The sequence below is a fragment of the Cervus elaphus genome, chromosome 11 (assembly GCF_910594005.1).
Source record: "Cervus elaphus chromosome 11, mCerEla1.1, whole genome shotgun sequence".
Lineage (NCBI taxonomy): Eukaryota > Metazoa > Chordata > Mammalia > Artiodactyla > Cervidae > Cervus > Cervus elaphus.
This window is the reverse complement of record NC_057825.1, coordinates 34,936,116-34,961,696: the sequence shown is the minus strand read 5'-3', so window position 1 is coordinate 34,961,696 and position 25,581 is coordinate 34,936,116. Positions and strand designations below refer to the sequence as shown.

General features: G+C 38.0%; 2 protein-coding genes across 6 annotated transcripts in view; one reads left to right on the top strand and one right to left on the bottom strand.

Annotated features, from left to right (window-relative positions):
* Positions 1–673: 673 nt before the first annotated feature.
* TRMT61B (tRNA methyltransferase 61B) lies at positions 674–14,732 on the top strand. Of its 2 annotated transcripts, none has more exons than XM_043917482.1 (7): positions 674–1,655; positions 4,263–4,365; positions 7,203–7,393; positions 11,203–11,294; positions 11,649–11,848; positions 12,605–12,682; positions 12,767–14,732. In XM_043917482.1, the coding sequence occupies exons 1-7, from the start codon at positions 942–944 to the stop codon at positions 12,808–12,810; spliced, it is 1,422 nt and encodes a 473-aa protein (XP_043773417.1). In that variant the 5' UTR covers positions 674–941; the 3' UTR covers positions 12,811–14,732. The 2 variants fall into 2 exon arrangements, with proteins under 2 accessions (XP_043773417.1, XP_043773416.1); XM_043917481.1 differs by having other exon boundaries at positions 675–1,655; positions 11,649–11,875.
* The window catches only part of SPDYA (speedy/RINGO cell cycle regulator family member A), a 37,911-nt gene continuing 25,179 nt past the window's right edge, over positions 12,850–25,581 (bottom strand). For all 4 annotated transcript variants that reach the window (XM_043917485.1, XM_043917483.1, XM_043917486.1 and 1 more), the window contains exon 8: positions 12,850–13,155. In XM_043917485.1, the coding sequence (XP_043773420.1) occupies positions 13,067–13,155 (89 nt within the window). In that variant the 3' untranslated portion in view covers positions 12,850–13,066. The remainder of the gene's footprint in view (positions 13,156–25,581) is intronic.

The following is a 25,581-nucleotide window of genomic DNA, read 5'->3' as shown; positions in this document are numbered from 1 at the left end:
ATGCAGCCTATAACACCCCTCTACTCTGCCACTCCTGTTTTAGCAAAAGTCTTTCCCTGATAGCTCAGCTGGTAAAGACTCTGCCGGCAACGCATAAGACCCCAGTTCCATTCCTGGGTGGGGAAGATTCCCTGGAGAAGGGATAGGCTACCCACCCCAGTATTCCGGCCTGCAGAATTCCATGGAGAAGTCCATGGGGGTCCAAAGAGTCAGACCTGACTGAGCGACTTTCACTTTCACTTTCCAATTTTAAGACACTAAAATTTTGCTTAGTTTTGAGGAGGGTAAAATACTTAAACTAACTATTATATTTTAGTTATTGAAAACATTTCTGTTAAATGAGCACACAGTGGATACAATATCTTTAATCCAGGGCGGCCTATTCTCAGGGCCTGGGGAGGACATGGCAAGTGGTCAGAGCCCGGTCAAAAGGGATTCGCTAAGACCAGGGGAAGAAGGAGGCGATCAGCGGGGAAAGGAGAGACAGTCAGCAGGTGGTAGGTACAAATGCAATCTGTAAAAACACATTTCGCGGCCAGTTTTACTGATGGTGACTGAGCGACGTTCCTGTTCCTGATGACTAGCGAGCTAACTCTGATACAAGACTTCAGCTTAGACAGCGCTTTGACAGGCTGTCTCTCTTAATCCTCTCGTCCCCGGACGAGGCTGGTGGAGATGTGTCAGCGGTCAATTGTTTAGTCTGAGCACATTCCAAAGAGGAAAACGCGCCCCCGCGCAGGAAAGGGACCCACTCATGGGACAGTCAGCGAGGACGGGCGGTCACCACGCCCCCTCTGGAGACAGACGCGGTAGCCGAGCTCTTCCCGCTCAATAGTTGTCCAGCCGGGGGAGGCTGCGTCACTGCTACGCGCAGAGAGGCGGAGCCTCGCCCGGCCTTCCGTCACTCGCCTGCGCCTGCGCCTGCGCCTGCGCGGATCGTCATGCTGTCAACCAAGTGTGTAGGTCTGGTCCTACTGCAGCTGCGGCGCCTCCAGAGTTTTCCGGGATTCAGGACCAGTCTCTTCCTGCGCCGCCTTGGGCAAGAGTCCTTCGAGAGAGGCCGGTTACTGTGTTTTAAAGCCTCACCTAGAGACACGGGAGATGAAGAAGGAGAGCGCGAGGCGGCACAGAGGAAAGCCCCAGGCGCAGACTCGCCTCCATCTCTCCCTCCCCGCGTCCGGGGACTTGGGACCAGATGTCTGTCGTCGCTGGAAAGCCTCGGACTCCCGACGCCGCGAGAGGAGTCACCCCCTCAAGAGAGCGAGGGCTCGAGTGGTGACCAGGGCCAGTCGGATCCTGCACACCCGGGATCCGGGAGTCCCTCAGTGCCCGCCTTGGTCCAGCCTGCCACCAAGGACGAAATCCTACACGTCTCCTCTTCCTGGTCCGCTTCTAGAGTGGTGCCTTTTCGCGTTGGGGAGCTGATTTTAGCTGAGACTGGGAAGAGAGAAACACAATTTAAAAAATTATTTAGGTTGAGCAACGCCGGACGCTTAAATAGTAACTGGGGGACAGTCCCGTTCAGCGAGATCGTGGGGAAGTTCCCCGGCCAGATTCTGAGGAGTTCCTCTGGTAAGCACTTCATGCTGCGGAGGCCGGCATTGGAGGATTATGTGTTACTGATGCAAAGAGGGCCTGCCATAACGTATCCTAAGGTAATGCCATGGGAGTTACTAAGAGCAAAACGTATGCAGCACTACAGACCTGATTAATGTACTTAAAGCACCTCTCAGAATGTTTCAAGTTTCTATTCTCACTTTTTTTTTTAAACCAATGGCTATAACTTTTACATATTCTTTGATTTCTAATTCTAGGAAGGAACAGTCAGATTTTAATTTTAACTTGGGAGCCTCGATTCTCTGATCTGTAAAGTGACTTACTATTATGGAGTGATGTGGACTCACTAGGCATTTAATAAGAATGTACATTTATTCCCCATAATACTTAAGTTTGCAGGTTCAGCCTTCAAGAGAATGTTGAACTCTTGGGGACAATTGTTTAGTACCACTGTGGTGATATTTTAAGCATCATACTTAATGAGGTAAGTTATTAGAGGTTGTTGTTCAGTCATTAAGCTGTGTCCGACTCTTTGTGACTCCACAGACTGCAACATGCCAGGCTTCCCTGTCCTTCTCTGTCTCCCTTAGTTTGCTCAAACTCATGTCCATTGATTCGGTGATGCTATCCAGCCATCTCATTCTCTGTCTCCCCCTTCTCCTCCTGCCTTCAATCTTTCCCAGCATTAGGATTTTTTCCCAATGATTCCACTTTTCACATCAGGTGACCAATATATATTTTATTAACAATAGATTTATTACTATGCTTTTATCATTAGGAAAAAGTGTTTGTATTCAAACAGCTAAAATTAGACACTAAACATAAAAGGGATATTCTTTAAAGGAAATTACCTACCAATTCCTTGTTACAGTCTTGTATCCATTGCCAGTGGGTTATTTTAATCATTCATCATAGTCACTGTCCTTGAGTAGAATGTTCATTTGTAATTATAACAACTCTTCCTCCAGTCCTAGATGGAGAATCATTCATTATTTCTTCAGCAAATAACCACCAACCTTATACATACATTCAGGGCACTATTTTAGGGAGGTGTAGTGGTCAACTATAGTCCTTGCTCTCAACACAGACCGCATGTCCTAGAGCAATGGTCCCCAACCTTTTTGGCACCAGGGACTGGATTCATGGAAGACAATGTTTCCACAGACTAGGGTGGGGTGGGGCGGTGTTTTCAGGTTGATTTAAGCACATTATGTTTATTGTGCACTTATTTCTATTATTATTACATTGTGATATATAATGAAGTGTTTCTATGTCTTATATGAAAGAGCCAAGGAAACAGAACTGCATCTCGTGGGCATTTCATTTAAATGATTGCTGGAGCTGCCTCCCACTCCTGGGTGAAATTATCTGTGCCCCCTCCCACCTCTGCTCCCATGTGCCTGACAGATGGGAAAGGATATGTGTGTCTGAAAGGCTTTGAATTTGTGACTGAAACTTTTTGAAGAGTACACCTTAAATATTATGTGTCTATGTATCATCAGGTTCAAGTCTTAGTCCATCATTTCAGAAAATACATTTTGGCTTTCAGTTGGACCACTGTACCTGTTAAATATTTATAGTTTCTTATGCAGCCAAACCCATATTTAATACACAGTTTTTTTGTGATTAAACAGAGGATCTTATTCTTTTTTAGAATTTTCACTTCAGCTTTTCCCAGAGAAGAAAAAGATAGTAAAAACTTAATTGATATGCTGCTTATTAGCAACTTCGAAAGGTTTGCTGTTGGGGGGAATGTTGAAATAAATGCTAAAATTTACATTTTTTTCTCTCTATAGCATTTATAACAAATAGTGCAACAGTCAGCTGCATGGTGTTTGGGAGTTCAGCATCAGTATTACTTGCCCACTTAATTCCTGGCTGTGTGACTTTGGGCAAATTACTTAACCTTTCTAGTTTCTCATCCTTTAATGGCAGTGGTGATCATTTTCTCATTATTATTCTGATTAAACAAGATAATATTTGAAAGCAGTTTGCATAGTTAACAGAAGCCTGGTACCTGGTGAAGTTTCAATGAACAGCTATTACTACTGTCACCCATGATATTCCTGTTAACAAAACAATTCTTTAGTTATAAAGTTTTGCAAATGTGTCCTCCTGTCTGTTCCTGGTATCCTAATTCTAAATGAGAAGTCATCATTTTTCATGCAGATTATGTAATAACTTCCTAACTTGTCTTTCTGCCTCTAATTTTTCTCAATTCTAGTACATCCTGTATTGCCCTGACAGATTAATCTTTATAAAATGCCATTTATATTACCTCAGTGACACATCATAGTTACTTACCATGTTAAGTTTAAATGCTTTAGCCTGGATTCAGATGAGCAAACTGTTTTATTCTACCTCTTTTTTGTTGAAAGCTGTCCCTACCTTGTGACTGTTTCCTTACATTTTCAGTCTTTAAGCCAGGGTAGTCTGCTGATTTCTCTCCTTTCTCGGAGCTCCTAATGTTACTTATTGTTTGTAATTTCAGTATTATACTTAAGTCCTTCTGTATTTGCTAATTGATTCCTGAATCTCTCATTTTGTCAAGTAAACTATAAACTCTTGGTAGAAAGGGCCAGAGTTTAATCCTTTTTTTTTTTTCCCTTCACTTTTCTCCAAGCTCAACATAGTGTTCAAAGGAGTAGGTGCCTTAGTACATATTTATTGGCCACACAATCACCCATGCTGTATTTCAATCATAGGATATAAATATGATACTGTCGATGATGAATATCCACCCAGGTGATACTGTTTTGGAAGCTGGCTCGGGCTCTGGTGGAATGAGCTTATTTTTATCCAAAGCAGGTAAGAGATTAGGGTAAATGAATTTAGATGACAAAGAAAACATTCAATCTGTTCATAATAACAGAAAGTTAAATAGATACAGATGTTTCAGAAAATGTTCACATAACTTTGTGATAGAGAGCATACTCTTTAAAATCAAATGTAAGCAATGATTTTTCTATTTTGTACATTTATTCAAGTCACTTTCTGTCTAACCCTCTCTTTGCTTTCTATTGCTCCTTTGATGCTTTTTTTTAACTGAAGTTTTTATTAGAAGATAACACAGCAGCAGAAAAGTGCACAGATCATTAGTGTATACCTCAGTGAATTTTTATGTAGTGACCACACTCATGTAGTTATTACCCAGATCAAGATAGGGAATATTATTGTACTATTGAAACCTTCTCAAATCCCTCTCAGTCTTTATCCTAACCAAAGGTAGAAGGTAACCACTACTTTGACTTTAATCACCATTGATGAGTTTTGCCTGTTTTGAATCTTACATAAAAGGAATCCTTTAGTACTATATGCTTTTGAATCAGGTTACTTTCATTCAACATTCTGTTTGTGAGGTTCAGTCATTGCATGTAGCAGTAGTTACTTCTTTATAGTTGCCATTTTATAAGTAAAGCACAGTTTATCCATTCTGCTGTTGATGGGCATTTGAGTTGAATGCTGTAAACAGTGCTCCAGTGCTCCTCTGAACATTCTTGTGCTTGTCTTTCAGTGCACATGTGTACATGTTTTTGTTGATAATAGTGCCAAATGAATACTCAGTATCAGAAACTATAGAAGGGGGAAAAGGGCTGTCAGCTGCTGGGGAAGAGTCATATACTGTTAGAGGCAAAGAATTATCATTGTTCATGAATAAATTAATTAAGCTATTAAGCTAAAACTAGAACATGAAGAATTTTCCTTTCTTAGAGAAAGTCTCTAAAAATTGTCAGTTGGTTAAAATACTGCTTGAAGGTCAAAAATCAAGAGGTATATAGTAAACATAAATATCTGTTCATGTTACCTCCACTTGAATTCTGGTTACTGTTGTTGTAGCTGATTACTGCTCCTTTTGGCCACTGAATTCCTCTGATTGTCAAGGTTGCTTTGGCTTGTTTGACTGCCTCTGCAGTGTTCCCTTTCTCACCCAATAATAGACAGCACTCTCTTTGGATAAATTTTTTAAAAAAATCATTCATGTTGTTTTTATTAGTGCATTCTTTTTTAGCTAATAAACATTGTTAGAGCAGTTGTAGGTGTATGTGGGTAGATTTTATAAAGATTACAAATAGACATATACTGAATTAAACCTTTTGTTTTTTGACCTAATGTCATCACATACAAACATAATCTAGCTTATCCTGGGTCAGGAAATTCATTTTGGGCTCCTCACCTCTTTTGTTGGACTCTTTTCTGTGCATAGTTAAAGGCAGCCATTTCTTCACAGTCTGTGACTGATTCCTAAGTGCATTTGACAACGTGAACTTATAAAAGTTTGTGAGATAGGAGTGTCTATATTTCTAATACCTATAGTGTTGGAGGAGTGTCACATAGCATGAATAATCCCAACCTATGAGTGATCAAGAAATCATTGCTATTTACCTTCAGGATGGATATTTTTGCTCTATAATTTTCTAAACAAACGTTTAGCTTATGCTGATATTAACATTAATTTTTATCCCTTGAGAACATGATGAATTATAGCTGGACTTACATTTTAAAGAGACATGCTGACTGATTGACCTGGGACAGCCTCCAAATCAAATCACCTCATGTAGAGAGGGATAGAAAATTAATTGCTGTATTTAAAATGTAGTAGTTTTCTGTGAAACTGCAGTATTGCTATGATAGTTTGGAAGTTTTTCAGACACACACAAAAATACAAGTATCTTTGAAAGTGAAGTGAAAGTGGTTCAGTCTTGTTTGACTCTTTGTGACCCCATGGACTATATACAGTCCATGGAATTCTCCAGGCCAGAATACTGGAGTGAGTAGCCTTTCCCTTCTCCAGGGGATCTTCCCAGTCTGGGGATCGAACACAGGTCTCCCACATTGCAGGTGGATTCTTTACCAGCTGAGCCATAAGGGAAGCCCCAAGTATCTTTTAAGTATCCAAAAGGCCTAACTTCATCCTAACAAAAGACATGCAAGTTAAAACTACAGTGATAAACTATATGCAATTTTTAGGTTGATACAAAGTTTGATAATTCTGTTGGAGAGAGTATGGAGAAATACATTATTGGTCAAGTGTAAATTGGTATCATTTTTTTGGAGAACAATTTAGTAATAATTTTCAAAATAAAAAAAATTCACATATCCTTTGAGTCAGCAATTCCATTTTTAGGACTTTATCCTATATATATAACTGGCTTATGTTTACAAAGACCTAGGCAAAGTAATTGTCACTGCAGTATTGTTTGTAATAGCGTAACATGAGAAACAAGCTAAATGTTCTTTGGCAGGTGACTGCTTAAATAAACAGCCATACAAGGGAACATAATAGCTCTTTTAAAAAATGTAGTAGATCATTAATCACTGAAATGCCATTGGTAAATAAGAAGAAAGGTACAGGACAGTATGTATGATGGGACACAGTGTTTGTTAAAAACAGAAAAAGAGATACTTGCAAAATTGCACACTTGTAGAGGCACCAACTATCTTGGGAAGGGTAAATAACTGTGGTGATATGGTTGCCTCTGAAGAGGAAGACTGACTGGGGATTTGGGATAGGATAGAGACTTTTGTTAACCTTGAACCACTTGAATTATTTTTTCACACCCATGTAATATCTTTGAAAAATAAATTTTTGACATTTTTAATAAACTGATTTATACTATGTACTGTCATAATTTTTTTTAATTAAGTTGGATCACAGGGACGAGTCATAAGTTTTGAAATTCGAAAGGACCACCACAAACTGGCTATGAAGAATTATAGACACTGGCGTGATTCATGGAAAATAAGTCATGTAGAAGAGTGGCCAGACAATGTAGATTTTATTCATAAGGATATTTTAGGAGCAACAGAGGACATAAAATCTTTAACATTTGATGCGGTAAGTTTTCTAAAGTGGGTCCTATGATATTACCTAATACTGAGTACAAAGAAAACAAAGACCACACTTCTTTTGTATGGGAAAGGATCTTTCTTCATTATTTGTCCCATTTCCATTTCTAAGAGTGGGAGGAATATTTTCCTTTAATATCATGGTTGGATTTAGAGCAGAGATATATACTGAATTAGCTGCCAGAGTTGTTAATAAATGTGCCTGTGCCATGCGGGTCATGCTCAGCCACTCAAGTTGCATCCGACTCTTTGCAACCCTATGGACTGTAACTCACAAAGTTACGTGAAGCAAGAACTTCCAGAGGCACAGCTGGGTTTAGAGAAGGCAGAGGAACCAGAGATCAAATTGCCAACATTCACTGGATCATAGAAAAAGCAAGGGAATTCCAGAAAAACATCTACCACTGTTTCAATGACTATGCTAAAGCCTTTGACTGTGTGGATCACAACAAACTGGAAAACTGTTAAAGAGATGGGAATACCAGACCATCTTACCTGTCTCCTGAGAAACCTGCATGCAGGTCAAGAAGCAACAGTAAGAACCTTATATGGAACAACTGACTTGTTCAAAACTGAGAAAGGAGCATGACAAGGCTGTTTATTGTCACCCTGTTTATTTAACTTACATACAGAGTCCATCATGTGAAATGCCAGGCTGAATGAGTTACAAGCTGGAATCAAGATTTCCTGGAGAGATATCAACAACCTCAGATATGCAGATGATACCACTTTAATGGCAGAAAGTGAAGAGGAACTAAAGAGCCTCTTTTGATGAGGGTGAAAGAGGAGAGTGAAAAAGCCAGCTTAAAACTCAATATTAAAAAAACTAACATCATGGCACCCAGTCCCACCACTCCATGGCAAATAGGAGAAAAGATTGAAACAGTGATAGATTTCCTCTTCTTGGGCACTAAAATCACTGCGGATGTTGACTGCAGTCATAAAATTAGATGACTGCTTCTTGGCAGGAAAACTATTACAAATCTCGATGGTGTATTAAAAAGCAAAGACATCACTTTGCCAACAAAAGTCCATGTAGTCAAGGCTATGGTATTTCCAGTAGCCATGTATGGGTGTGAGAGCTGGACAATAAAGAAGACTGAGTGCCAAAAAATTGACACCTTTGAACTGTGGTGCTGGAGAAGACAATTGAGAATCTCTTGGACAGTAAGGAGATCAAACCAGTCAATCTTAAAGGAAATCAACCCTGAATACTCATTGGAAGGACTGATGCTGAAGCTGAAGCTCCAATCCTTTGGCCACCTGATGCAAAACAGCCGTCTCACTGGAAAAGACCTTGATGCTGGGAAAGATTGAAGGCAGAAGGAGAAGAGGTTGAGAGAGGATGAGATGAGTGGTTGGCATCACTGATTCAGTGAATAAACTTGGGCAAACTTCGGGAGATGGTGAGACAGGAAAACCTGGCATGCTACAGTGCATGGAGTTGCAAAGAGCTGGACACAACTGGGCTACTGAACAACAACAGACATTGAATATAGTCCCTTGTGTTACACAGTAGGACCTTGTTGTTTATCTATTTTATATATAATAGTTTGTATCTGGCAATCCCAAACTCCTAATCGCTCCCACCTGTTTCTCATTTGGTAACCATAAGTTTGGTTTCTATGCATTAGCAGTAGGATGAATTTGAGAAATACTAAGAGATTTGTAGGACTGGGTAATTTTAATCCAAAAAGAAGCATCATAACCCTACAGAGTCTCAAAAGAGAATTGAAAGTAAAGAAAATAATGTAGAGGATCATGTCATCTGCAAACAGTGAGATCTAAGTTTCTGTTTTGAGTGGCTAATGAATGGTAATATTGTTGGCTGAGTATAATAGAGCTTTGGATTGGCAGGCTGCTTGGTAGTCTGATTTTTGGTCCTTGTCAATAATATAATAAGACTACAATCCAAGAAATCCATTTATGTCCACAATGTTGGCCCCTTGATTAGTCATTGAGATCTTTACTTGGATATCTAATAGGCATCTTAAACTCGTGTCCAAATCTGAATTCTCAAATATTTCTCCCCAAGCTTGTTCTTTCATTGTCTTAGTCATTTTCCTCAATAGTAAATGAGGAAAATTTACTCCATTCTTTCAGTAGCTTAGGCTAAAAACATTGCATTTATCCTCACTTCTCTCATCTCACAGCCAATCCTAACTCTAATTGGCTCTGTCTTATCACATTCAATGCTATTTGCTATTGCAAGTCACCATCATCTTTCCTTGCCCAAGTCAGAATATAGTTAATGCCACTGAACTATACACTTGAAATGACAAGTTTTATGGTATGTTTATCACACTCAAAAAAGTTTAAAAAGTCAAATCATGTCTAAAACTCTCCAGTGGCTTCTCTCTTCATGAGTAAAGCTAAAGTCTGTAAGATTCTGCATAATTTTTCCCTCCCCCATTTCCACCACATCCCCATCATCTGAGAACCCTTCTCTTGCCACTTTCCCACTTTTGTCCCCACTGCAGTGATAGTGGCCTTCTCAGACTCACCTAATATGCTTCAGGCTCAGATAATTTGTATTTGCTCTTCTCTCCATCTGGAGTACACTTCCCCCCTAAATTTCCACAGGGTGAGCATAATCACTTTCTTCAGGTCTCTTCATGACCAGCCTATGTATAAAATAGTACTTCCTTTCCTTGCCCTGTCACTCTATCCTTCATATTCTCCTTTATAGTCCTGTAGATCATGTCACTCCTTACTCTTTGAATTACACATTTATTCAATTTTTGTTTAATGTCTATTCCTTAATTAGAATATAAGTTCCTATGAAACAAAATAGAATGTAAGCTCCCATTTTATTTTTACCACTTAGCAAGATACTTGGCACATGGAAGTTGCTCAATAAATATTTGGTTAATAAATTATTAATGAATGATGACCCATTATTATTTTTTTTAAAAAACATGTGAACAGAATACTTTCTAATTTAGTAAATTTAAGGATGTGCCAACTAGATTAGATTTCTGGAGTTATCAGTAAGTCAGTTGTTTTCTATTTTGGCTATTTATTTTTGTTTTCAATGAAATTTTTTTGAAAATCTCACTCATTGTATTCATTTGACATCTTTTGAGTATATAGCCTTGTATTTTGCAACTGAACAAAGAGTAAAGAAACAAGGGACATGATTCTTATATTTTAGAATCTCTAAAATTAATATTCAGAAGTTTTCTTTTGAACATAAAAATACACATTTGAGATAGTGTGAATTTCTATTGCAAAAAGCTGAAATAAAGCATTGAAATTATATATATACAGTGGACCTTTGAACAACACGAAGTTTAGGGGCAATAATTCTGCTTGCAGTCAGAAATCTGAGTATAACTTACAGTCAGGACTCCCTCTCCATGGTTCCATCATATCCAAGGGTTCTACATCTTCAGATTTAACCAACTGCAGATTGTGTAGTTCTATAGTGTTTACTATTGAAAAAATCCTTGTGTAAGTGGACCTGCGCAGTTCAAATCCATGTGGTTCAAGGGGCAACTCTGTGTGTGTGTATGTGTATGTATAAAAGTAGCTAAAGATTCCTGTATTATCAATATTGTCAAGTACAAGACTTGCCATTACAGTTTTTATGTAGTCAGGAATTATAACAAAATGTATAATAATAAATGTGCCTTTTTGAGAGAAGTAAAATGATCATCATCAGTACTGTATTCTAAAAAGTGAAATACTTTAACTGAGTATTTTAACTGCTTTTCCAAAGTGTATCATTTCACCACAATAAGAAAACACATGCTTTATTTAAACAAAACTCAGTCTGATTCTCTTTCCCCACTATAGGTAGCTTTGGATATGTTGAATCCTCAAGTTGCTTTGCCTGTTTTATTCCCAAATCTTAAACAGGGTGGTATATGTGCTGTATATCTAGCAAAGTGAGTAATGTGACTGTTATTTTTTGTAATGTTATTTTTTAAAATTTACTTTATCTCATAAAACTGTTATGAAAGAGCATATGTCCCAAATTTAGTTATATTTCTGGTTAAATCATCCTTTACATAAACAGTAATATAAGATGGCTATTTCTTCTCACAATTTAGAAGAAAAGTTTTTAAAAGTGTAATCTATATTTTTTTTACTTAGTATTCTCTTATGTGCCCTAACTTGCATTTTTACTTTTTTCCCCCTGTCTTGATTTAAGTATAGCATTTAAATTGGGATAAGAGGTATAGTGAACTTAGTTATTTCTGTACTGGAAGTTTAAAGTACATTATTCACTTTTTTGAAAGCATCACACAGGTTATTGAACTTTTAGATGGAATTCGCATCTGTGAACTTGCCCTCTCATGTGAAAAGATAAGTGAAGTTATTGTCAGAGATTGGTTGGTTTGCCTTGCAAGACAGAAAAATGGAATTTTAGCTCAAAAAGTAGAACCTAAAATCAACACAGACTTACAAGTACACTCTCAAGAAAAAATTAGAATTGAAGGTGAGATGTTTCAATATGATGACCATGGTAAGCTTCAATTCTATTTTATGCATGTGTTACAATAATAAATGGAGAATACATTCCTGAGTGTATGAGCAATAAATTATAAAATTTATATAAATAAATTTTTATAAATTTATATAAATAAAATTATTTCTCAGGGATTTATTATTTTTTTCCTATGGAAATTTAAATGTATTTATTCTGTTCAGTTAAAATCTCTGAGAAAGAATCATGACTTTTCCTGCCTTTTATGTAAAACTCTGATACCTTTGAAGAATTGAACTTATAAATATTCATATTTGTGACAAGAGGGTTGGCTTATGAAATATTTTAAATATACTAAAGAATGTTTTAAATTTAGATCAGTGATTATCACTGCAGGGAAAGAATTTAATAGGACTTGGTATGCAAATAGCTAATATTCCAAAAAGCAACTTCTAGTATGCTGCTGGAATTTTTCCAAGAACTAAATTTAGTTCCTTATTGTATGTACACATTATTTAGACCATAAACACGTTTTCAGACATCTACTGATTTATGATATGGGCTTATTCATTTGGTAATAAAACCATATATAAAGTTTATCAACAAGTTGTTTCTATAAGATAACTGTCAGAATAGCTACAAAACAAACACTAAAAAAAACCAGAAAAAACTTACAAGAAAGGGACAGTAATTTGTTGTTTAACAGTTTTGTAAACAAATTATCAAATATTTTATGTAGCTTATAATACATATTTTGTTCTATAACAGAAGAATCACATTCTGATTTTCCCTATGGATCGTTTCCCTATATTGCTAGACCTATACACTGGCAAATTGGTCATACAGGTGAGTAATTTTTTTCAGGCTATATTATATGGTATTTTCTTCTCATTATTCCAGTCACCTTACCTTTTTCTCCCCTTAATTTAGCTTTTCTTGTCAAGTTGAGGAAGTGCAAACCACAACTTAACTGAGTACCTCAGATGACAACTGATTTGAAGACTTGAAAAGTATCAAAATAGAACTTTATATTGCAAATCAGTACTTTCATAGATTGGTATTTTTAGCTATCACTATGATTTGTATAACTTTTACATATAACTTTGAAAAGTAATAAAAGCTGGAGAAACATGTAACATTTCAAAACTGCTTAAATGTCCCATTTTGACACTTGTCTTGCAGTTTGGCATTTTGTAGTAAATGATTCCAAGTTGGTTTAGTTGAGCCATTTCATTCTTCACTTCCTGTAAACCACTCCATAGATTTGTCTTTCTTCATGAAATTAGTTTTCTTTTCTTTGTTTGATCGATGATCATTGGCTACCAAAATAAAATATGCATTTTGAGGTAAATTTTATGTACCTGTGTATTTTAAATATATACGTTAATGGCTTGTATGTATCTTAGAAAATAACAAGTCTAGGCTATAGTAAATAATAGGGAAAAAACTGATAATGATATCACTATGTAACAAAAGATGTAACAATTCTTTAATCTCTTTTGCCCTTTTTAACAGTTTGGAAGAACATCAGAATTATTCTGTTGTTATATAAGTCAAATGCTTGGGGAGTTTCCTGGCGGTCCAGTTGTTAAGAGCTTGGCACTTCCACTGCCATGGCCCAGGTTCAATCCCTGGTCAGGGTACTAAAATCTTGCAAGCTGCATGATGCAGCTAAAAAAAAGTTTGGAGAGATACACTTTATAAATATGAGCTAATTAGGACTAGATTTTATTTTTCATAGGCATCTGTCATTTAGCATTTCCCATGTGCCTTACATGTCTTAAGGACTTTATAATGTCTTTTTAATATGTGCTGCTCATCCTTAAGGTTATTCATATTTTACAGATAAACATAAGCTTAGAGTTATTGTTTAAATATAGATTTTTATAGGTTTTGAAGTAGTAGTGCCTGTAAGGATAAATGCTACTTATCTCTTAGGCTAGAACTACTTAATATACATATCCTAAAAAACATTATACATACTTTTCATTATGTGGAAAATCTAGTCTAAAATCTCTGCCTTTTTTTTTTTCCATTTATTTTTATTAGTTGGAGGCTAACTACTTTACAATATTGTAGTGGTTTTTGCCATACAAATGGATAAGAAAGCGGTGGTGCATATACACAATGGAGTATTAGCCATTAAATCTCTGCCTTTTTAGATTTTATACCCTATAATAGAGATAGACATTAAAAAAAATCACACAAATATAAAACTAAAACTGTTATAAATGCTTCAGAAAAGTACAGGGTACAATAGAGATTTTGCTCAGGTAAAGTAATTACCTGTGCAAGTGACAATTGAGCCAAGACCTGAAGGGTAGATAAGAGTTAACTACAGCAAGGAAAATGAGCACAAAAAGGTGTCAGTGATATTGCGGTTGACTGAAAGAGACTGAAAAGAAGGTAGGGGTCAAGCCGTGCAGGATCTTGTAGACCTGTTATGGAGTTGGTCTATCCCAAGAAAAATGGAGTGCTACCGAAGGATTTAGTGAAGTAAGGGGTAACATGCTTAGATCTGTGTTTTGAAAAAAAATCACTTTGGTTGCATTTAGAGAACTGATTAAGTCATAAGCAGAGAAGTCTTCTGGTACTATTTCTGTGTGGTAAGTATCTGAACCACTTATATAATAATAATGGCTTTAAACTTTCCATAACAATTCCAGATGTATAGAAGTTCTAATATACATTTTTAAATTCCATCATGGAATACTCCTCATTCTTCTGCCCTTCTATTTAACTGCTAGTGAAATTGTGTCCTTCATTTATTGTTTTGAACGCAGGCCCTAATTGTACTTTTTGGAGAAGGGGATGACTTAAAGAGGAGAGAAAAGTTGTGCCTTCTCCTGTTTCATGTAGAATAATTTGTTTGGTACACTGCTCAGTAGATGTTGAACTAAACAAGACCTAACAGTGTCGATTCTAATACTGAATTGAAAACAAAACTACAGAAGCAAATAAACATTTGCATATTTAGTCAAAGTCCAGTTTAAGCCCTTTTTCCATCTCTTCATTGAATACTAAGCATCTTTATAATTTGGTTTGTGGGACAGATGCCTTCTTCTAAAGTTAGCTTTCTTGGTTCATGTCTGGCCCTCATTTACCATAAAATACTCCTAGAGATCTGTGACTGACTCACAACTGTCTTCCTAGTAACTTCCAGAGGTCCTGACTTTTCCACCCAGTAAATGGTCAGTAAAAGTTTGCTGATGGCTTTGAAGCCTACACTGGATCAGGTATTATTTCATCAATGTTGACTTGGTTGTTCTAGGGGGAAATGTAAGTATATAGCTCATGGATTGTGGAAGACTTTGATTTTGAACTTACTTCAGAATCAGTAGGAAAGTTAAGTTTCTGTGTTTATGCAAAAGCAGGTATTTTTTAAAAGTCTGTTAGCAATGTCGGAGTATTTAAAGGAAGGAAAAACCATTAAATGAGAAATTTCATAGTAATACATAGTGTACAACTATGAGGTTGTTGTACAATATACATATACAACTAGGAATGGTGGAAAAGGAGAGAATCTAAAAAATTATTGTAAAGGAAGAACCAGATAAGCTGGTGGTTCACTGGATGTAGAGGGAGAGAAGCTATATATACTCAAACTTTCATCCACTGTTCAGAAGCCCTTTCCCTTATTTCTCTGGGCTGAACAGGATTCAGTCAACACCCAGCTCATAAATTACTTCCTTGGAACAGCCTTCACTATGTCTCTTACCCTGCAGAGTTAATTTTGAAATCTTTTGTGCTCGTAAATGTTGACTATATAATTAGCATTGGTAATTTATAAGCCCTGATTATGCCTTCATTAAAGATTTTTAAATGGGATGACTAGAACAGTGGTAATGACAAAAGTAAATAAGGAAGTTCAGAGGAGGATTTATTTTTGAGGGAAAATTATTTGCTTTTAGATTATATAGCAGTTGGAATGTCTTATGTCTGCCTATATGACCCAGGAGTAAGGTTTGGAATACTGCTTTCTTTCCCTTGGCTTCACTCTAAACTCTGGGGAGTCCTCAGATAATACATAATAATATGTATCCATGTTTCAGATAGATTAGCCTAGGTGCCATAGGCTTAAAATAGCATAAGGTAATTTAGTTGGTATAAACATGTACTATCTCTTCAGATACAACTGGGTTCCATCTTGGTGTTTTTATTGTTGCTATTTTACTATGCAACTGTGACTTTTCTGAGTTTGTTTCTTCATCAGTAAAATGAATGTCATAGTGTCACTTTGGATTTCTTGGTGGAGTCAAGTGTTAAATGAGAAGGATTTATTTTTGAGGAAAAATTATTTGTTTAAACCTTTATAAGGTAGCTTAGCAGATGATTGGTGATTGTGATGCATGTAAATTTGTACAGAATGCTTCATCTATCCCCCACAACCTTATCAAAACCAACTATTTTATTCTTAATAAATGTTATAAATGTTTATATAAACTTATTTGTTGAACATGTTGTTTTGAGAAAAAAATTGTTAAGGCAGAAAAACATAATTTTAACCTGAAAAGCAAGAAGTTGCTTGTATTTATTTGAAAGAAGGATGGAAGCATGGATACCATCTATTGCATAAAAGCCTGGAGATCATCAGTTCTTTGTATCTCTCCTGGAGAATGAATCATCTGCAACCACAAACCTTAGGTGATTCCAGCAACCTTATGTGAACTGGAGGAAGAGAATTTTGCTGAATAGAGGCCACTACTGGCATCAACAGCTGCTGAGGCAGTAAGAGAATGACCGCTGTCCTGATAATATCATGTTATCCTTAAACCTCCCCAGCCCCAATTAGCTCACTCTCTTGTTAAACCTATTGAGGGAAAATGAATTTAAGTGTTTATTAGTCAAGTGTATGTATGAACAGTAATTTTTCTTTGTATTGCCTACCCTCTGTCATCCTGAAACAATAGGTTTTACACTAGCCTTGAATTAATACTGAGAACAAAACAGAAATGAGAAAGTAATTGTTTCTTCCTATATAGGACTTATATATCCTAAGCCAGGGTGTCAGGGTGTTCATCCAGAAAAGGATGAAAGCACAATTCTGTTTACAATTGCCCTAAATCAAGTGCCCCTCCTTCACCTAAAATCCCTCAAAGACCTGCTTTTTTTTTTTTTTTTTCTTTCCTTGAAGGAAGCTGACTGGCAGAGCCTCTTCCTCCCTTGGTACACTCTGATTTCCCATTGAAATATCAAAGCCTAAGCGTAGACTGTGACTACTCTTGATATCTAAGGGGCTAGTTTGAATAAAATATAAGTGCTTCTGTTCTTCTTTCTTTAAATATTTGTTCAAATTGTGGTTGGAATTCTCTTCTAGTTCATACAGCCTTCCATCAGGGACTTCGTTCTTAATGCTCTCACCAATTCCTTAGTCCTTGGCAGTCAGCTTGGACTTCTGTAGCAACTTATTTTTTACCACAGAAGGCAGGATTTCATCAAAGAGGTCAGTATAGCATCATAGGAATTCAGGCTGTAGTAGATTCAGACCTGGGTTCAAGTGTCACTCTTATCACCTTGGGCAAAGTATTTAACCTCTCTAAGCCTCTGCTTCCTTATCTACAAAGTGGAAACACTAGTATTTACCTTGGCTTGGCTGTGAGTATTAAGTGAGGTTATGAATGTAAACTGCTCAGCACATTGCACAGAACATTTTAAACATCTAGTAAATCTTACCTGTTATGAGGATAAAACAGTGTAAGCAAAAGGAGCTGGGAGAGAGGAGAGGGATACTTAAAGGCAACTCTTATTTTATAATTTAGCCTATGGTAGATCCTATTTACCCTCCAATATGAGTGAACAAATAAAAATTATGGTTGAAGATGTTACAAGGGAAGAGACTAAACTATCAGTCAAAATATTTAGTGATTACTATGGCCAGTGAAAGTGTTAGTTGCTCAGTTGTGTCCAACTTTGTGACCCCCATGGACTATTATAGCCCACCAGGCTCCTCCGTCCATGGAATTCTCCAGGCAGGAATACTAAAGTGGGCTGCCATACCCTTCTCCAGGAGATCTTCCCAACCCAGGGATCAAACCTAGGTCTTCCAAATTGCAGGCAGATTCTTTACCATCTGAGCAGGGAAGGGAACAATGACAGGCATGACCTCTACCTTCAAGAGTCTTAAGAGATTAGTTTTTCTTTTAGTGAAACTTCACTAGCTGAGTGGTAAAAATAAATAGGTGAAATTCTGAAATAATGTGGGTCTCATTATAGTCTTAGAGGCATAAGAAATTGCCAGTCCTATGTTCAGATGGGTGAAAATCTGGGACAAAGGTACTATAAGAAGTAAAAAGGATCACTGCTGGTAGAGTATTATTCTGGTTCTGTTTCAAATTGGGAAATGTCAGAGAAAAACAACCTTTCTAAATATAATTTAAATGGAAATTATAATGTGGTTGACTCAATTTTATTTCCAGTTCAGTTCAGTTCAGTTGCTCAGTCGTGTCAGACTCTTTGCAACCCCATGAACCGCAGCACGCCAGGCCTCCCTGTCCATCACCAACTCCCAGAGTTTACCCAAACTCATGTCCATTGAGTCAGTGATGCCATCTAACCATCTTATCCTCTGTCATCCCCTTCTGCTCCTGCCCTCAATCTTTCCTAGCATCAGGGTCTTTTAGAATGAGTCAGCTCTTTGCATCAGGTGGCCAAAGTACTGGAGTTTCAGCTTCAACATCAGTCCTTGCAATGAACACCCAGGACTGATCTCCTTTAGGATGGACTGGTTAGATCTCCTTGCAGTCCAAGGGACTCTCAAGAGTCTTCAACACCACAGTTCAAAAAGCATCAATTCTTCTGCGCTCAGCTTTCCTTATAGTCCAACTCTCACATCCATACATAACTACTGGAAAAACCATAGCTTTGACTAGACGGACCTTTGTTGGCAAAGTAATGTCTCTGCTTTCTAATATGCTCTCTAGGTTGGTTATAGCTTTCCTTCCAAGGAGGAAGCAGCTTTTAATTTCATGGCTGCAGTCACCATCTGCAGTGATTTTGGAGCCCCCAAAAATAAAGTCTGACACTGTTTCCACTGTCTCCCCATCTATTTCCCACGAGCTGATGGGACCAGATGCCATGATCTTAGTTTTCTGAATATTGAGCTTTAAGCCAACTTTTTCACTCTCCTCTTTCACTTTCATCAAGAGGCTCTTTAGTTCTTCTTCGCTTTCTGTCATAAGAGTGGTATCATCTGCATATCTGAGTTCATTGATATTTCACCTGGCAATCTTGATTCCAGCTTGTGCTTCATCCAGCCCAGCGTTTCTCATAATTTACTCTGCATATAAGTTAAATAAGCAGGGTGACAGTATACAGCCTTGACGTACTCCTTTTCCTATTTGGAACCAGTCTGTTGTTCCATGTCCAGTTGCTTCCTGACCTGCATACAGGTTTCTCAAGAGGCAGGTCAGGGGGTCTGGTATTCTCATCTCTTTCAGAATTTTCCACAGTTTATTGTGATCCACACAGTCAAAGAATTTGGCATAGTCAACAAAGCAGAAATAGATGTTTTTCTGGAACTCTTGCTTTTTTGATGATCCAGCGGATGTTGGCAATTTGATCTCTGGTTCCTCTGCCTTTCCTAAAACCAGCTTGAAAGTCTGGAAGTTCATGGTTCACATATGTTGAAGCCTGGGTTGGAGAATTTTGAGCCTTACTTTACTAGCATGTGAGATGAGTGCAATTGTGCAGTAGTTTGAGCATTCTTTGGCATTGCCTGTCTTTTGGATTGGAATGCACACTGACCTTTTCCAGTCCTGTGGTCACTGCTGAGTTTTCCACATTTGCTGGCATATTGAGTGCAGCACTTTCACAGCATCATCTTTTCGGATTTCAAATAGCTCAACTGGAATTCCATCACCTCCACTAGCTTTGTTCATAGTGATCCTTCCTGAGGCCCACTTGACTTCACATTCCAGGATGTCTGGCTCTAGGTGAGTGATCACACCATCATGGTTATCTGGGTCATGAAGATCTTTTTTGTATAGTTCTTCTGTGTATTCTTGCCACCTCTTCTTAATATCTTCTGCTTCTGTTAGGTCCATACCATTTCTGTCCTTTATTGAGCCCATCTTTGCATGAAATGTTCCCTTGGTATCTCTAATTTCCTTGAAGAGATCTCTAGTCTTTCCCATTCTATTGTTTCCCTCTATTTCTTTGCATTGATCACTGAGGAAGAGTTACCTCTCCTTGCTATTCTTTGGAACTCTGCATTCAAATGGGTATATCTTTCCTTTTCTCCTTTGCTTTTCACTTCCCTTCTTTTCACAGCTATTTGTAAGGCCTCCTCAGGCAGCCATTTTGCTTTTTTGCATTTCTTTTTCTTGGGGATGGTCTTGATCCCTGTCTCCTATACAATGTCACAAACCTCCGACCATCATTCATCAGGCTCTCTATCAGATCTAGTCCCTTAAATCTATTTCTCACTTCCACTGTATAATCATAAGGGATTTGATTTAGGTCATACCTGAATGGTCCAGTTCATAGACTGCCAATAAATATCTGTATAATCAATGCTATGGTCTTCCCAGTGGTCACATATGGTTGTGAGAGCTGGACCATAAAGAAGGCAGAATACCAAAGAATTGATGCCTTCGAACTGTGGTGCTAGAGAAGACTCCTGAAAGTCCCTTGGACAGCAAGGAGATCAAACCAGTCAATCTTAAGGAAAATCAACTGTGAATACTTGTTGAAAGGACTGATGCTCAAGCTGAATCTCCAGTATTTTGGTCATGTGATGTGAATGGCTGATGTGAATGTCACTGGAAAAGTCCCTGATGCTGGGAAAGACTGAGGGAAGGAGAAGAAGGTGTCAGAGGATGAGATATGGATGGTATCACCGATGCAATGGACATGAACTTGGGCAAGCTTCAGGAGATGGTGAGGGACAGGAAGGCCTGGTGTGATGCAGTCCATGGGGTATGAGTCAGACATGACTGGGCAACTGAACAACAATAACCATTGTTCAAAAACACGTAAATCACCCCAAAGAAATATGCAAATAAATTGTGGTAATTATACCATGTCATGACTAAAAATCAGGTTTTCAAAGACTAAATAATGACAAATGGGAAGTGCTTTAAGATAAGTGAAAAAAAACAAACATGGAAAAAACAAAATAGAAACAAAAAAGTGTATAGCATTACAAAACAATATTAATACAGTATGATATTGGCATAAAAACAGACACATACATAGATCAATGGAATAGAAATGGAGAGCACAGAAATAAACCCACACATATGGTTAATTTATGACAAAGGAGCCAAAAACACATTGGGAAAAGATAGTCTCATCAATAAATAGTGTTGGAAAAACTGGATAGCCACATGTAAAAGAGTTTAAAACTGGACCAGTATCTTAAACCATGCACAAAAATAAATGGATTTAAGACTTGAAACCACAAAACACCTAGAAGAAGCAGAGGGTAAGGCCCTTGAAATTGGTTTTGACAATTGCTTTTTGTATTTTATACCAAAAGCAAAGGCAACAAAAGCAAAAATAAAGAGTGGAATAACATCAAACTAAAAAGCTCTCTATGGTATAGGAAACCATCAACAAATGAAAAGGCAACCTACAAAATGGGAGAAAATATTTGCAAATCTTATATCTGATAAAGGGTTAATATCCAAAATATATAACGAACTCATAAAACTCAACAGAAAAAAAATCCAGTCAAAAGATGGGCAGAGGAAATGAACAGACATTTTTCCAAAGAAGACATACAAATGGCCAACAGGTACATGAAAAGGTGTTCAACATCACTAATTAGCAGGGAAATGCAAATTAAATCCACAATGATCTAACATCTCACACCTGTTAGAATGGCAGCTAACAAGAAATAAGTTTTGGTAGGGATGTGGAGAAAAGGGAGCCCTTGTGCACTGTTGGATGCAGTCACTATGAAAAACAGTATACGGGTTCCTCAAAAAACTAAAAATAGAACTACCATATGACCCAGCAATTCCACCTCTGGGTATTATCTGAAGGAAACAAAACCACTATCTTGAAAAGACACCTGCATCTCCATGTTCATTGCAGCATTATTTGCAATAGTCAAGAAATGGAATGGAAACAACTGAATTGTCCATCAACACATGAATGGATAAAGAAAATAAAACGAGAATATTTTACACACACACACACACACACACACACACACACCTCTTTAAAAGAAGGATATCGAACTGCCATATGACCCAGCAATCCCACTTCTGGGCATACACACTGAGGAAACCAGATCTGAAAGAGACACGTGCACCCCAATGTTCATCGCAGCACTGTTTATAATAGCCAGGACATGGAAGCAACCTAGATGCCCATCAGCAGATGAATGGATAAGGAAGCTGTGGTACATATACACCATGGAATATTACTCAGCCGTTAAAAAGAATTCATTTGAATCAGTCCTAATGAGATGGATGAAACTGGAGCCCATTATACAGAGTGAAGTAAGCCGGAAAGATAGAGAACATTACAGCATACTAACACATATATATGGAATTTAGAAAGATGGTAATGAAAACCCTATATGCAAAACAGAAAAAGAGACACAGAAATACAGAACAGACTTTTGAACTCTGTGGGAGAAGGTGAGGGTGGGATGTTTCAAAAGAACAGCATGTATACTATCTATGGTGAAACAGATCACCAGCCCAGGTGGGATGCATGAGACAAGTGCTCGGGCCTGGTGCACTGGGAAGACCCAGAGGAATCGGGTGGAGAGGGAGGTGGGAGGGGGGATCGGGATGGGGAATACGTGTAAATCTATGGCTGATTCATATCAATGTATGACAAAACCCACTGAAATGTTGTGAAGTAATTAGCCTCCAACTAATAAAAAAATTTAAAAAATAAAATAAAAAGAAAAAAAAAAAAGGAGGATATCTACCATTTGTGACAACATGGATGGACCTTGAGGGCACTGTGCTAAGTGAAAAAAATGAGATAGTGAAAGGCAAATACCGTGTGATATCACTTATATGTGGAATCAAAAAAAAGCCAAACTCATAGATACCCCACCAGATGGTGGTTGCCAGAGGTGGCGAGGAAAGGGGCAATGGGTGAAAGTAGTGGAAAGTATAAACTTCCAGTAATAAGATAAATGACAGTGTCTTCCTGGCCTCTAGCTGACTGGGCCCCTTTTCCTGCAGTGCTCCTGAGTCTGATATGGTGGGACAACTCACCCCTACCATGGGAATGATCTCATGGTAGAGTTTTGCCAAGAGAATGCACTGGTGATAGCAAACACCCTCTTCCAACAACACAAGAGAAGACTCTACACATGGACATCACTAGATGGTCAACACCGAAATCAGATTGATTATATTCTTTGCAGACAAAGATGGAGAAGCTCTATACAGTCAGCAAAAACAAGACCGGGAGCTGACTGTAGCTCAGATCATGAACTCCTTATTGCCAAATTCAGACTTAAATTGAAGAAAGTAGGGAAAACCACTAGACCATTCAGGTATGACCTAAATCAAATCCCTTATGATTATACAGTGGAAGTGAGAAATAGATTTAAGGAACTAGATCTGATAGACAGAGTGCCTGATGAATGATGGTCAGAGGTTTGTGACATTGTACAGGAGACAGGAATCAAGGCCATCCCCAAGAAAAAGAAATGCAAAAAAGCAAAATGGTTGTCTGAGGAGGCCTTACAAATAACTGTGAAAAGAAGAGAAGCAAAAAGGAAAGATATACGCATTTGAATGCAGAGTTCCAAAGAATAGCAAGGAGAGGTAACTCTTCCTCAGTGATCAATGCAAAGAAATAGAGGGAAACAATAGAATGGGAAAGACTAGAGATCTCTTCAAGGAAATTAGAGATACCAAGGGAACATTTCATGCAAAGATGGGCTCAATAAAGGACAGAAATGGTATGGACCTAACAGAAGCAGAAGATATTAAGAAGAGGTGGCAAGAATACACAGAAGAACTATACAAAAAAGATCTTCATGACCCAGATAACCATGATGGTGTGATCACTCACCTAGAGCCAGACATCCTGGAATGTGAAGTCAAGTGGGCCTCAGGAAGGATCACTATGAACAAAGCTAGTGGAGGTGATGGAATTCCAGTTGAGCTATTTGAAATCCGAAAAGATGATGCTGTGAAAGTGCTGCACTCAATATGCCAGCAAATTTGGAAAACTCAGCAGTGACCACAGGACTGGAAAAGGTCAGTGTGCATTCCAATCCAAAAGACAGGCAATGCCAAAGAATGCTCAAACTACTGCACAATTGCACTCATCTCACATGCTAGTAAAGTAAGGCTCAAAATTCTCCAACCCAGGCTTCAACATATGTGAACCATGAACTTCCAGACTTTCAAGCTGGTTTTAGGAAAGGCAGAGGAACCAGAGATCAAATTGCCAACATCCGCTGGATCATCAAAAAAGCAAGAGTTCCAGAAAAACATCTATTTCTGCTTTGTTGACTATGCCAAATTCTTTGACTGTGTGGATCACAATAAACTGTGGAAAATTCTGAAAGAGATGAGAATACCAGACCCCCTGACCTGCCTCTTGAGAAACCTGTATGCAGGTCAGGAAGCAACTGGACATGGAACAACAGACTGGTTCCAAATAGGAAAAGGAGTACGTCAAGGCTGTATACTGTCACCCTGCTTATTTAACTTATATGCAGAGTAAATTATGAGAAACGCTGGGCTGGATGAAGCACAAGCTGGAATCAAGATTGCCAGGTGAAATATCAATGAACTCAGATATGCAGATGATACCACTCTTATGACAGAAAGCGAAGAAGAACTAAAGAGCCTCTTGATGAAAGTGAAAGAGGAGAGTGAAAAAGTTGGCTTAAAGCTCAATATTCAGAAAACTAAGATCATGGCATCTGGTCCCATCAGCTCGTGGGAAATAGATGGGGAGACAGTGGAAACAGTGTCAGACTTTATTTTTGGGGGCTCCAAAATCACTGCAGATGGTGACTGCAGCCATGAAATTAAAAGCTGCTTCCTCCTTGGAAGGAAAGCTATAACCAACCTAGAGAGCATATTAGAAAGCAGAGACATTACTTTGCCAACAAAGGTCCGTCTAGTCAAAGCTATGGTTTTTCCAGTAGTTATGTATGGATGTGAGAGTTGGACTGTAAAGTAAGCTGAGTACCGAAGAATTGATGCTTTTGAACTGTGGTGTTAGAGAAGACTTCTGAGAGTCCCTTGGACTGCAAGGAGATCCAACCAATCCATTGTAAAGGAAATCAGTGCTGAAAATTCATTGGAAGGACTGATGTTGAAGCTGAAACTCCAGTACTTTGGCCACTTGATGCAAAGAGCTGACTCATTCTAAAAGACCCTGATGCTGGGAAAGATTGAGGGCAGGAGAAGGGGAAGAAATAGGTTGAGATGGTTGGATGGCATCATTGACTCAATGGACCTGAGTCTGAGTAAGCTCCGGGAGTTGGTGATGGACAGGGAGGCCTGGAGTGCTGCAGTCCATGGGGTCGCAACGAGTCCAACACGACTGAGCGACTGAAGTGACTGCTTAATAAGATAAATAAAGCCTGGGGATACAGTATACAGCACAGTGACTATAGTTAACAAGATCCTATATTTGAGAGTTGCTAAGAAAACCCTAAAAGTTTTCATTACAAGAAAAAAAACAAAAACAAACTATGTGTGGTGATGGATGTTAACTAAAATTGTGTTAATCATTTTGCAACATCTATTAAATCATTATGTCGCCCACCTAAAACTAATACAATGTTACATGTTACTTTTATTCCA